Source organism: Megascapheus bottae, chromosome 28 (genome assembly GCF_031878675.1).
Source record: "Megascapheus bottae isolate mThoBot1 chromosome 28, mThoBot2.hap1, whole genome shotgun sequence".
NCBI classification, from domain to species: domain Eukaryota; kingdom Metazoa; phylum Chordata; class Mammalia; order Rodentia; family Geomyidae; genus Megascapheus; species Megascapheus bottae.
This window is the reverse complement of record NC_143536.1, coordinates 14,012,406-14,026,745: the sequence shown is the minus strand read 5'-3', so window position 1 is coordinate 14,026,745 and position 14,340 is coordinate 14,012,406. Positions and strand designations below refer to the sequence as shown.

The window sequence follows — 14,340 nt, the reverse complement described above, 5'->3', positions numbered from 1 at the left end:
TTGGAATTCCACGTGCTTGCTCACCTGGTACTCTACCATTTGTGCCACAACGCAATCTGGCTTTTTGCTGCTTATTGGTGAGAGGCTCACATGTTTTTCTTCTGGTGAACTCTTCTTGTCTTAAGTTATATTCTCAGTCTTGTGGTTTTTGCCCTGGTGTCAACTTTGGACTGTGATGGTCCTACCTCTGACTCCGATGTTTCTGGGATCACACACTGGTCCCTCAACACCCCGCATATTGTTTGAAATAGTCTCACTATCATTTTATCTTCTTCCCGCCACCTTTTTTTTTTTTGGCGCTGAGTCTGATTTTCAGAAAGGACATTGGACCCCTTTCCTCACACCTTATTTTATTGGTTGCTTTGTGATGGTACTGGGGCTTGAACTCAGGGCCATGTGCTCTCAATTGGCTTTTTCCACTCAAGACTTGAAGTGACCATTTGAATTCATCTGCATCTCCAGGAGCCAATCAAACAATGCCAGCACCCTCCTCCCTACCTTCCTAATCCCACCCCCTACCAACCTGCTAAGAGAATGGCATGTCACTCAAACAATATCATGTCCCAAATAGGATCTAGAGGCCAAGTAAGATTTTCCTAGAGTGAATGGGAAGAAGTATTAAAAATTGCTCCTCCAATTAATCACCATATATGGTTTTTCTCCCAAGATTTGCTTTTGTAAAGGGAAACAAGAAAAGCATAAGCTGCAATGTATCCTTTAGGAGATGGTCAGTTCAGCACTGGGAAAGAGCAGACGCCAGCAGTGTCCAAAAGTAGCATTGTCTGTCTCAAGGAAGTCAAAGGCACCAGGACCCACTTTGTTCTATGGTGAATCATACTTGTCTTTTCATTTTAAGGTATTTCTTTTTCAATTTTAAATAATTATTTGCATTTTAAAGGACCTCTGTGGCCCTATAAAGCATCCTTTTTCATTGCTAAAATCATTTTTTCATGTTTTTCAAAAGCCTCAGAACCAGGTCTTGAACTCAGGACTTTCCACTCTCAAGCAGTTTTCTTGCTCACAACTAGCCCTTTACTATTTGAGCCATGCCTCTGGTCCAGTGCTTTGCTGGTTCTTTAGAGGTAGAGTTTCACAGACCTTTCAGGCTCACTCTAACTCTCCAAGTCACAGATTCCTGAGTAACTAGGTTATTATAAGCATGAGCCCCTGACACCCAGCTACAAACTCAGTATTAATATTCTGCTCCCTATGTAATATTACTTTTAACTTGTATAATAGAACAGCTTTATCTTGTACCTCTAAAATTATTCTAATATTACATATCATTTCCTGGTCCCAATTACCAAATTGGTTCTGCATATTCTCAAGGAACTTTATGCAGGTAGGAGCTACTCACTTAGTAACTTAGCAGACATTTTGCCATTGAAACTCATTCCCAAACTTAGCTACATTTTTTTTGGAGATGGGCTGTGGAATGTTACTCATGCTGGTTTCAAGCTGCTTGGCTCAAGTGAATTTCCGAGTACCCAGAACTACAGGGGGCTCCATGTTACATGTTAGCTGGGTTCAGCTACGTGTGTGTGTGTGTGTGTGTGTGTGTGTGTGTGTGTGTGTGTGTGTCCTGGATCTTGAACTTAGGGCCTAAGCTCTGTTCTTTAGCTTTTTTTGCTCAAGGCTAGAGCTCTACTACTTAATATTTTATTATTATTTTTTGTTTATGTGCTGAGGAATCAAACCCAAGGCCTTATGTGTGCTAGGCAAGCACTCTGCCACTAAGCCACATTCCCAGCTACATCTACCACTTACGTCACAATCCCACTTCCTGCTTTTTGGGTGCTTAGTTAGAGATAAAAGTCTCATAAACTTTCTTCCCCATGTTAGTTTTGAACCACAATCCTCAGATCTCAATCTCTTGGAGCTAGGATCCCAGATATGCACCATTGGTTAGCTAGCTTACATTTTCATTTTTAATTGTTTGAGATGCTCTATTCTATTCTCAACTCTCTTAATCTCTTGCATCCTAATCCATACCTTGTGCTAATTCCAGTTGAACATTTAGATATAATTTCTGCACATTTGAATTTTTAATATGTTTATTAATTTTACCAAAAAAATACATTTTAATTGTTGGCACTTAATATAGCTTAATATGGCAATTTTCTTTTTTTCACATATATTTTATTGTAATTAATAGAAGGGTTACATTATATTCATCAAATAGAAGGTGCATAACTTCACAAACATTGATACCCTTTCTCATGTCTTGGTCCCCATTTCCCTCCCCTCAGGCAATTTTCATGTATATGTCTGCTATCCCTTTTAAAAATGTTCTCTCCGTGCCACATGAGGTAGACCAGATGCCACAGGGGCCAGGGTTCTCCATGCTTTAGAGAGGAAAATTGCACAGTTGAGACAAAATAGCTTCCAATCATGTACACAGCAAAGTCAGAAACTGACCCCCAAGAAATCTATGTAATTACATTTCTTGTTCCATACACGGGTTTTAATACTCTCCCTTTATCCTCTAAAGGCCCCAAACCTACCATAAACTCCAGAGAAGACAGAGCTCTCTGAGAAATACTGGCCATGTGAAATTTTCCGCTTTTCCCTCTTCTCTGTCCTGCATCAAGAGAATGAGTTTAATAGTACTCTCTGTAAGAACAAAGGCCAGGGGCCGGGAGTTTGGCCTAGTGGTTGAGTGCTTGACTAGCATGCACGAAGACCCAGGTTCGATTCCTTGGTACCACATACATAGCAAAAAGCCAGAAGTGGTGCTGAGGTGCAAGTGGTAGATTGCTAGCCTTGAGAAAGTCCAAGGACAGTGCTCAAGCTCTGACCCCAAGCCCAGGACTGGCAAAAAAAAAAGAAGAAGAAGAAGAAGAACAAAGGCCAGACACTGGTGGCTCACACCTGTTGTCCTAACTACTCAGGAGGCTGAGATTTGAGGATCACAATTCAAAGCCAGCCCAAGCAGGAAAGTCTGTGAGATTCTTACCTTGAATTAACTACCAGACAACTAGAAGTGGCACTGAGGCTCAAAGTGGTAATCTAGCCTTGAGCAAAAAGAGCTCGGGATACTGCTCAGGCCCTTAGTTCAAGCCTCACAATTGACCAAAAAAAAGCCATTCCTCTTCCTGCTGAGCTATTTCTATACCAAGATTCCCTCTCAAGCTCATTTCTAAACTAACCTGAAATCACACTAAGCATCTTGATTTTTCTTACTTCAGTGGGATCATGTTACAATATCATTAAGATTTCATAGACAGAAATCGTACTTAATTAAATTGAAATTGAAAAAAGAAAGATTTCTTCTTATAAAATTAGTCCAACAAAACATGTACTCCTAGCTGGGCTCCGGTGGCTCACACCTATAATCCTAGCTTTTTAGAAAGCTGAGATCTGAGGATCACAGTTCAAAGCCAGCCAGGGCAGGGCAATCCATGAGACTCTCATCTCTAATTAACTCCCCCACAAAAGTGGAGATAGTGCTGAGGCTCAAAGTGGTAGAACACTAGCCTTGAGCATAAAAGCTCAGGGACAGCATCTAGGACTGGTACAAAAAAAACGTAAATAAATAAAGCTGCTCCTTTTTGGCTAAAAGACCCAAAAGAAAGAGATTTGCCTTTGTCAATGATGGTTATTAATTTTTTTAAAAAATTCTTGAAAAAAAAAACCGCTGTGTTCCACCAAACATTTGGGAAGAGGACCTCTAGCCAATCAGTTCAATGTGTCTCCGAGAGTGCAGCTGTGCTGAGACGATGTGTCTGCAGGTTCATTTGCTCTGTCAAATGACATGGTGTTCACGTCAAAACCCAAATATCAACATTAATATCACACAGGAGGCAGAGTTGCCGCTGGAAAATGTGTTCCCATTCATTATGGCACCACAAAGCTATGCTTCATTTAGCCACCCTTTAAAATTTAAAAAAAAAAGATTAACAAAGGACCAGGCAAATATCTATAAATAATGCCTTTATTAGTCATTTAGGCAACCATATTCCCTGAGTGACAGAGGTGTCCCAGGCACAGCAAATGCCAAAGTGGATGAACTCTCAAACATGGGATAACATGGACTAGGAAGTGTTTAAGAAGACCAGAAAATGTCCTGGACTCAACATTATGTGCTTCTCCCACTGGCCTGAGATAAGATAAGATCCTGAGACTTGGACTTTGGGCTAAGTAATTCCTTCCAGAGACCCCCGCTACTTCCAAGATGAAATGGCCTAGACCAGCTCACATCTTCAGCATGCACGTGTTCATGGATTTATCAAATTGACTTTTCTTGTTCTAAAGAAAAATAACTTGGAAAGGATGTGACAATGGGGAAAGGGAGAGAGAAAATGAAGGAAAGAAGGGAGGAAGGAAAGAAGAAAGGAAGGAGGGAAGGAAGGAAGGAAGGACAGGAGGGAAGGACAGGAGGGAAGGAGAAAGGGGAGACAGAGAGACAAAGACAAAAAGAAAAAAGAGAGAGAGAAAGGAAGGAAAGAAAGAGAAAAGATGGACTAGGGAAAGTGGGAATGGGAGAAGAGAAATCAGAGATAAGAAATCAGATCAGTAAAGTGGCAAGAACCAGGGAGACAAAATTATAAAAGCAGTATGTAAGAATTAACACCTGGAGCTGACACACTTGGTCTGTCTGAGACCAACTTAGATTGGACAATGGCAAGACTTCTGTTATGGCTCTTTCTGGAGTGACCTGAGTCCATGTTTTCTTCTGCAGCTCTGGTATATATACACATACAAATGACCACCTCACATTCATTTCACATGCCTACGTTAACAAGGGGGAAATAATGAAGTCGGTTTGGTGTTTTTTAATCTTCCAACTAACCTATAATTACACATGTACATGGTTCTCCAACCAGGAAACATTTACAACAGACTGATTTCCCTTCCAAACCACAGGACGGAAGTAAAGGGAGGTGGACGGGAGCCCAGCGTCTGGAGCCTAGAGCTGGAATCAGGCGAAGTAGGCATGGCAGAAGACAGCCACAGCCAGCAGGATAATGCCGTTGACATTCACCACTGTCCTCCACAGGGGCTTCTCCGACGTATCTGTCATCTTCAGTTTCATGGCTGCCTCCTCTTCCTTCGTCATCTTGGGTCCTTTGTCCTGGTCCAGCCCACAAAACAGGTCATAGGCTCGCCGGAAGCATCCTTTTCTTTCTTGAGGAACTTCTGTGTTCAGAGAAAGGCAGGAAACGAATTATTAGATACAAAAGCCACTGGAAACCAGAAACAAACAAACAAAAAGCTTCCAGGCCTATCACGCTGCACCATGGAGCAGCTACCCTTTAGTAGAATTCTCCCAACTTCACTGTACTTTCAAAATATTCATATTTTTCCCAATTCAAATATCCAGGTGAATATATGCCATACTCAAATGACCTTCAGTACAAGACAATGTCATGAGATGACCCCTGTAGCCTTGTGATCAGCAAGCCTGATGCCATTTCTTTAAGCTTTTTGGAATGTATGTATGTGTGTGTGTGTGTGTGTGTGTGTGTGTGTGTGTGTGTGTGTGTGTGTGCGCGCGCATGCGTGCGCGCATCAGTCCTAGGGCTTGAACTCAGGGCCTGGGTACTTAGCATTTTTGCTCAAGGCTAGCACTCTACCACTAGAACCACAGCTCCACTTCTGGCTTTTTTTTTCTTTTAAGGGGTGTTTAATTTGAGACAAGAGTCCCAGGAACTTTCCTGCTTAGACTGACTTTGCATTGTGATTCTCAGATCTCAGCCTCATAAGTAGCTAAGATTACAGGCTGAGCCACCGAGGCCAGTCCAGTTAGTTTTTTGTTCATATGTTTAAGTAGTTGTACACAGGGTTTTCATTTCATTTTATCTATTTATGAGTAAAATGCATCTTTGATCAATGTGACCCCTCCCTCATTCTACCCTAGCCTGAGAGAGGGGGGGGGACAGGAAAGAAGGAAGGAAGGAAGGAAGGAAGGAAGGAAGGAAGGAAGGAAGGAAGGAAGGAAGGAAGGATAGCTCATACTTATAATCCTAGCTACTCAGGAAGCTGAGATTTGAAGGTTAAAGTTCAAAACCAGACCCAGGAAAGTCCACGAGACAAGATATCTTAACTCTAATTAGCCACCAGAAAGTAGCTGGAAGTAGAACTGTGGCTCAAAGTGGTAGAGTAGTAGCCTTGAGCAAAAGAAGTTCAGAACAGCACCTAGGCCCTGAGTTCCAGCCCCAGAAATGGCACAAAAGGAAAGAAGGGAGGAAGGAAGGAAGGAAGGAAGGAAGGAAGGAAGGAAGGAAGGAAGGAAGGAAGGAAGGAAGGGAGGGAGGGAGGGAGGGAGGGAGGGAGGGAGGGAGGGAGGGAGGGAGGAAAAGAGAGTATGATACAAAAATGAATTGGTAAACTAGAGAAAGGCATTTATAAATAAAATATGGTCATATCATTATCAATTTGACAAAGAGAATAAGGATGCTTGTATAGCTTTCAGTCTCCCTCATGCTTTGATTTAGCAGAGAATGCCAATGGTAACAGCCATGGTTTCTCAAGAGAAAATCTGTGTTGTTCCTTAATAGACTAGGATATCAGTTCACCATGAATTCATTTTAAAAAAATTAGAATTCAAGTGTTACCATGAACTTCAGAGGTCACTAAGCTGATTCTCCAGCCTGATAAGATGCCCACTTATCCCTGACCCTTTTCAGGCCAATGTAATTTATAAACTCTGCCCTGAAATCAATCATGACCATGAAAATATGGCCAGAACATAGTCTGGCAGAACATTAGTTCATCCAATGTTTCCAGCAGTATTGTGAGATATGCATTCTCCTTTAGAATAGTCTTACATCAAGAACCTCAGCTTTAGAGAAAAAAATAAACTCATTTGCCCAAAGTTGTGAGAAGAAAAGTTGAAATTTAATTCCAGTACTATCTGATTCCAAACACCACAATTCTACCTCTAAACTACTCTGGCTCTGCATTGCATTACAATTGGATGCACTCAAAGTTCTGGTCACATTATAGCTCAGTGGTAAGATGCTTGCCCAGCATGCATGAGGCCCTGGGTTCAATCCTAGGTACCATAAAAATAATGGAGGGGTTTAGTCTGTCCGTTTGTGTTTAAAGAATAACTCTTCTTCTAGATTAATGACTATCAACTCTCAAAATACTCCTCTGTGATACTTTCACTCACTAGAAGGATGTGTGTGTATGTCTATGCACATGCGCGTATCAGTCCTGGGGTTTGAACTCAGAGTCTGGGCACTGCTCCTGAGCTTCTTTTGCTCAAGGTTAGTGCTCTACCACTTGAGCCACAGCTCCACTTCTAGCTTGTTTTTTAGCAGTTTATTGGAGATCCAAGCCTCACAGACTTTCCTTCCCAGGCTGGCTTTAAACGGTGATTCTCGGATCTCAGCCTCCTGAGTAGTTGGGATTACAGGCGTGAGCCACTGGCATCCTGAAGATACATTTGAAGTTCAAAGAGGTAGGGGGGAGAGAGAGAATGAGGGAGGGAGAGAGAGACACAGAGAGAGAGAGAGAGAGAGAGAGAGAGAGAGAGAGAGAGAGAGAGAGAGAGAGAGAGACAGAGACAGAGACAGAGACAGAGACAGAGACAGAGACAGAGACAGAGACAGAGACAGAGAGACGGGGGTGGGGAGGGCTGTTTTCAGCACCATGGTCAGCTGCCTACGTCTCAACATTCCTCCCTTGCTCAGAGAGTTTCCAAGTTTGGGAACTGACAAGTGCTTAGCAAGCATGAGTAGATTGTAGCAGAGCTGAGGCCATCCACAAGGTTTCCCCCTCAACTTATGTGTCTGTAAAGTGGGGTGATCATATCAAATGATCCCTAGGCATTTAGTGGATCCAGAACTAGGAATGGATGGCATGCCTAATGGTCACATTCAGAACTTGTTCTGCCTCAAGAATGAATGGCAAGCCCTTTATCCCAGTAAAGGATAAACCTGAGCTCCCAGACTGCCTCATGCTCCAGCCATCCATCCTCCATGTGGGCAAGAAAAGTTACAACCCTGAAGCTAAAACAAGGATTGATTTTGCCAGGAGTTTGGCCTCGTGGTAGAGTGCTTGCCTAGCATGCACGAAGACACAGGTTCTGTTCCTTGTTACCACATATGTAGAAAAAGCCAAAAATGGTGCTGTGGTTCAAGTGGTAGAATTCTAGCTTTGAGGAAGCCCAATAGCAGTGCTCAGACCTTCTGTTAAAGCCTCAGAACTGGCAATGAAAGAAAGAAAGAAAGAAAGAAAGAAAGAAAGAAAGAAAGAAAGAAAGAAAGAAAGAAAGGTCATCGAGAGAGAGAGAGAGAGAGAGAGAGAGAGAGAGAGAGAGAGAGAGAGAGAGAGAGAGAGAGAGAGAGTGTGTGTGTGTGTGTGTGTGTGTGTATGCCTAATTGGAAATAAGAGTCTCACAGACTTTCCAGCCCAGGCTGGCTTCAAACTGAGATTCTCTGATCTCAGCCTCCTGAATAGCTAGGATTACAGGTGTGTGAGCCTGGCAGAGCAAACATTAATTTCTAAGTAAGCACTGAGCTGAACGTGCAGCTAAGTAATCACATGTACTAAGTCCTAAGGTCGATCCTGAGCACAACAAAAAAATAATAAAGGGTAAAAGTTTTTGAGTACTAGCTAGACATCATTCTTAGGCTTTCTAAAAAAAATTTTGCCAGTCCTGGGCTTGAGCTCAGGGCCTGAGCACTGTCCTTGGACATTCTCGAGGCTAGAGCTCTACCACTTGAGCCTCAGCACCACTCCGGCTTTTTTGTACATATGTGGTACCGAGGAATTGAACCCGGGCCTTTGTGCATGCTAGGCAAGCACTCTACCACTAGGCCACACTCCTGGCCCAGCTTTCTAAATCTTTTATGGCAAGACACAGGATCTTGAGAACCTCTGTCCCACATACCCAGGGTCATGAGAACTGAAACCATTTTAGTTCCACCATGTCTCCATTTATCATCTAGCCCCTGGCTGTGCCTCAGATCAAAGCAAGGTGGCAACTTCCTTTTCCACTCACCAGTTCACTGAGCAAGGTAAAAATGCGAGAGGTGAGGGAGCTCAAATGACCTGTACTTGGTCTGACTGAACCTCACCATATCCTTTTCTCCATCTCATCCCCACCTGCCCTTTCACTCCCTCCTGGGAGAGAGAAATGGCCAATGATGAAAGCATTGAGTGAAGGCATCGCTAGAGTCTTGCTGTGATTGAAGTAACTTATTGTAGCTTGGAAAATTCACCTAGATCAATGGTCTCCTTCGGGGGCTCAGGAATATCTTCCTTCTCTTCTGCATCCAGGTCAATGCGCTCCTCTTTGCTGTTGCGTAGGGTCCAACACAGACGATAGAGCTGGGGAGAAAACACAAGAGTTTTCTAGAAAGCTCCAAATGAAGTCTTAAGCTAAGAAGTGAGGCGAACAAAGAGATAATGCATCAAGAAATGCCTGTCATCATAGCTACTCAGGGAGCTGGATCTGGGACTCATACATAGTTCAAAGCCAGCCCAGGCAGGAAAGTCGGTGAGACATTTATCTCCAATTAACCAGGAAAAAGCCAGCAGTAGAAGTGTGGCTCAAGTGGTAGAGTGCCAGCCCAGAGTGAAAAAGCCAAATGGGAGTGTGAGACTCTGAGTTCAAGCCCCAGTATACACACACACACACATACCCCACAGCCAAAGACATCACTGCTGAGAACTATGATTCTCCAACTATAAAAAGCAGTGTTTGTTTAAGAAGAATGTTTGTCACAGATCTTTAAATGTAACAATAAAGTTAAAGGTCTCAGGAATCCCATAGGCCTTGTAGCTGTGTATGCACGAGTAAAATGCTAACTGAACCCCTCCCTCTTCCTAAGACTAAATATGACTTTGGATTCGCTTGCTAGCTCTGCTCCCTTGAAAAACATTTTTTAAGAGAGATGGGATGAGCCCGGGGCTAGTGAGTTACAACTATTAAGCCATACTTAACTCAAGAGGATGAGATCTGAGGATCTTGGTTCAAAGCCAGTCAGGGCAAAACAAAAAGTCCATAAGACTCCAATTAACCACCTAAAAAGCCAGAAGTAGCACTGTGGCTCAAGTGGTCGAGTGCTAATCTGGAACAAAAAGTGACAGCGCCGAGGCTCTGAATTCAAGCCCTAATACTAATACAAAAAAAAAAAAGGCATCTATATTGGGTTACCAGACTATGTGCTAAAGGTAACACAGGCCCATAATTGGTCATCTTTACATGGATTGGTAAGGTTATAAAGAACCCTAAACCAGTGATCTATCTAGAGTTAAATAAGAATGGGGAGGGAGGGAGGGGAGGGAAATGGGAACAAAAACATGAGAAGGGGTATCAGTGTGTGAGAAGTAATGCGCCTTCCATCTGGCGAGTATAACTGTAACCCCTCTGTGCATTAAAATAAAAAAGAAGTATACTCACAATTCTTAAAGAGTCTGGTTCAATTGTACATAGATGTTATACTAGGCTTTCAATATCCCCCTCATAAACTCACGTTGAAATGGTGCTGCCATTTTGCCAGTATTAAAAGGTGGAACCTTCAAGAAGTAATTAGTTCATGAGAGCTCTGCCCTCAACACGGCACTTAGGAAAGTGCTATTTGGGTGTTTTGAGGTGTTCAAGGCTGTTATGCTATCACTAAGACCATAGCTCCACTTCCTGCTTTTATGATAGTTAATTGGAGATAAGAGACTCAGGGACTTTCTTCCTCAGACTGGCTTTGAACCACAATCCCCAGATCTCAGCCTCCTGAATAGCTAGGATTGCAGGCGTGAGCCCCCAGCTCCTGGCAACATGGTTCCTTTCGAGGTCCTGTGGAAACCTTGGCCATGGCACCATCACAAGAAATACTGGTGTATGGCTGGTGTGGTAGAGTGCGTGGCTTAACAAGCTCGAGCCCCAGAGTTCAAACTCCAGTAACACACACACACACACACACACACACACACACACACACACAACTTCCAGCAAAGGGAGTTTGTCCACTTATGAGCTCTCATTCTCCATGTGCCTGGACTGGATCTAGAGAGAAGTCCCTCCATAGAGCGCTGGATTATGAAGACTTCCATCTGCCTGATGTCATTTGGCTAGCATGCCCAGTTTCCTGCCTTGAACCTGTCTACATGAAACCAAGCAGACACCACACTGAATGTGTATCTGTGTGATTGTCTTACTGAGCTGCGGCCAGCCAGCAGTGTCACGGCCTGTACATGAGAGATGAGCAGGAAAGGTCTCCAATGTGTATACTCACATGCACATCTGGAATGGGCTTGGTGAAGAGAGAGACACCCAAGACAATGATGATAGTGATGACGAAGAGGATAATGGCAAAGTACAGGTAGTGGACCCCACAGATGATTGTGGGGCAGTTGCTGGGCTCCATGCAGCTCCCAGTTCCGTAGGCAAACTCAGTTATCATCCGGGAAATCCCGATCAGAAATCCAAGCATCAGTCCCCAAAAGGCTCCCTGTGAACGAGAACCTCACGATAACTAACACCCAATCCACAAACAGCTAACAAATAGCCAATCCACTAACATTTCCCAGGAGAGGGGCAAAGGAATAAATCAGGAGAGGGAAATAGGCTCCAGGCCATTCTGAAACCAGAAGAGCAGAGTCAAAATGTCCAGTGAAAGCAAGGGACCCTGAGTTCAAACCCTACTGACAGCACATATACTTACAAATCGAATCTAGCATTTAGAAATGCATTAATAAGGAAAAATAGACTTCTCATTCAACCCTTGTACAGTTATTCCTGCCAATAAAATCTTGATTTCACTTGATTTAAATAGTATCATAAACTTTGTTAAGGATTTCCTTTCTTTCTTCCTTTCTTTCTTCTTTTTCTCTCTTTTCTTTTCTGTCTTTCTTTCTTTCTTTTATCAGTTGTAGGGCTTAAACTCAGAGCCTGGGTGCTGTCCCTGAACTTTTCTGCTCAAGGCTATTTGAGCAGAAGGCTATTCTGCTCCATTTCCAGTTTTCTGGTGATTAATTGGAGATAAGAGTCTAAGGGATTTTCCTGCCCAGGCTTGTTTCAAACCACTAACTGCGAGCTTTAGATCTCAGCTAAAATTACTAGCCAGAGCCACCAGTGCTGGCCATTTTTTTTTCTTTTACGTATTTGTTGATTTGTTTGTTTTTGTGCTGATCCTGGATTTTAAACTCAGAGCCTGGGCACTGTCCTTGAGTGTTCAAGGCTCTACCACTTGAGCCACAGCTCCACTTCAGACTTAGGGGAAGGAGTGCGTGTGTGTGTGTGTGTGTGTGTGTGTGTGTGTGTGTGTGTGTGTGTGGTTTTCGTGGAGATAAGAGTATCACAGACTTTCCTGCCCAGACTGGCTTTGAATTGGGATACTCAGATCCTAGCTCCCTAAGTAGGTAATATTATAGGCTTGAGCCACTGTCACCGGGATCCTCTCTGGTTGGGAAATTAGTCTATTTTTATTCCTGTAGTCTTTATCCTGAAGAGGGCCTTGAAAAATCTAAACACCTTTGACATTTTCCTCAAGACCTGGTCGATACTTGACCCCTCCTGAGAGTTTTCCTGCAATCTCAACCTGCTAGACTGGGCTCCAGTCTCCGGAGCCTCTATGTAGCACTGTATTTGAACGGGCTAGTTCTTTGGGAGTGTCATTCTTTGCCCTAGGATGCTCAGTACAGCTGCAACTCCAACCCATGAGCCTCCGATAGCATTATCAGAACTATAACAAGTGTGTTTCCAGATGTTACTAAATGTCCCCTTTGAAAACATGCCATCACACCCTGCTGTGACACAGTCTTCTTTTTTAATGCTTTTATTGCCTTTATTGTCATTGCACAAGGCACTTCAGTGCAATGTGTCTGTGCATGAATGTAGTGTCTTGATCAGCATCACCCCTTTCCTCATTCTCCCTCATTCTTCCCCCCCCATCCTCTCTAATTTCCTGGCTCCATTTTCATGTATGTACATTTAATATCATGACTGGAAGTGACTCTATGGCTCCAGTGATAGAGCACTAGCCCTGAACACAAAGAGGCTCAGGGACAGTGCCCAGGCCCTGAGTTCAAGTCCCACAACCAACAACAACAACAAAGTTACCATGAATATAATGACTATACTGACCTATTCTTCCTCTCTTCATGTATCTGCCTTCCTTCTAGACCTCCCTACACACACACACACACACACACACACACACACACACACACACACACACCACAACACATATTGTAGGAGTATTCATTTTGTTAACCTGTAAGTTCGTTGTTCAAAGGAGTTATACCTTCACCATCCCCCCACCTTGTGTAGACCATACATTAGTCAGTTTTGTGTATGCATAGAACCCTGTGTGTGTGTTCCTATATGTATAAAATTTAGATCTAACTTTCCCATATGAGGGGGAGAAAACAAACAAACAAACAAAAAACTATGTCCTTCGTGAACCTAAATTCTGTAACCTGGCTTTCTCTTTGCCTTGACCTTCCAGCTGTATCTTTCATTATTCATGTCTATCAACTCACTCACAAGGCAGGTAATATTACTCCTTATAAGCCCCTTACCTTATTTCTATTTTTCCATTTTTACATTTGGACAAGGCTAGTCTCTCCACCTTGAATTCTCTCTTTCTGCTCCAGCTTTAAATCTCTGCAGTCCTATGGCTTCTCAGAAGCTTTCTCTGTCCGTTGGGGCACACAGTCCTTATTCCATGTACTTTGTGTCATATGTTATGACCCCCCTGGCTTTCTATCTTACTTCCTTTCCCAGATAAACCACTGAAGCACAGGACCGTGCCCTTCGATGGACCTGGGAAAGTGTCAGGTAGCAAAGCCAAGGTCACTGCTGAGCTACTGGGAAGTCTGGACTCAGGTCAGAATCACCAAGACGGGCTAGAAAATGTACAATAGCAAATACAACAGGAGCATCCGAGAGAAAGTGGATCCATTACTAACGCTGGGGGAGTTCACGCCAACTCAGAGGGCCCCATGGTTCCTTAACCTTTCTCATACAAAGTTTTAACAACACATATGTGTCTGCTAGGAAAGCCTGGTGCCAGTGGCTCCTGCCTGTAATCCTAGCTACTCCGGAGGCTGAGATCTGAGAATCCAGATTCAAAGTCAGCCAAGGCTGGAAAGTTCATGAGACTCTTACCTTCCATTAGCCAGCAATAAGCCAAAAATGGGGCAGTGGCTCAAGTGGTAGAGCACCAACCTTCAACAAAAAAGCTAAGGGATAGCACCCAGGCCCTGAGTTCAAGCCCCAGAGTGCTCACACACACACACACACACACACACACACACACACACACACACACACATTTTAAAAAGGAAAAAAATAAAAAAGCAAAGAAGACCTCCAGGAGATAGAATCCTCCCCAAGAGACCATGCAAATCTCCAGAGGAATTTCTGTGGTAGACTGGCTTTTCTGG

The 14,340-nt window shown here is 43.3% G+C and overlaps 1 protein-coding gene across 1 annotated transcript in view; it reads right to left on the bottom strand.

Moving 5' to 3' along the window:
- Nucleotides 1-4,471: 4,471 nt before the first annotated feature.
- The window catches only part of Slc5a1 (solute carrier family 5 member 1), a 60,723-nt gene continuing 50,854 nt past the window's right edge, over nt 4,472-14,340 (bottom strand). The window contains exons 13-15 of the mRNA XM_090320150.1: nt 11,187-11,402; nt 9,174-9,282; nt 4,472-5,139 (exon numbers count right to left, since the gene is read on the bottom strand). Coding sequence (XP_090176276.1) covers nt 4,922-5,139; nt 9,174-9,282; nt 11,187-11,402 — 543 coding nt within the window. The 3' untranslated portion in view covers nt 4,472-4,921. The remainder of the gene's footprint in view (nt 5,140-9,173; nt 9,283-11,186; nt 11,403-14,340) is intronic.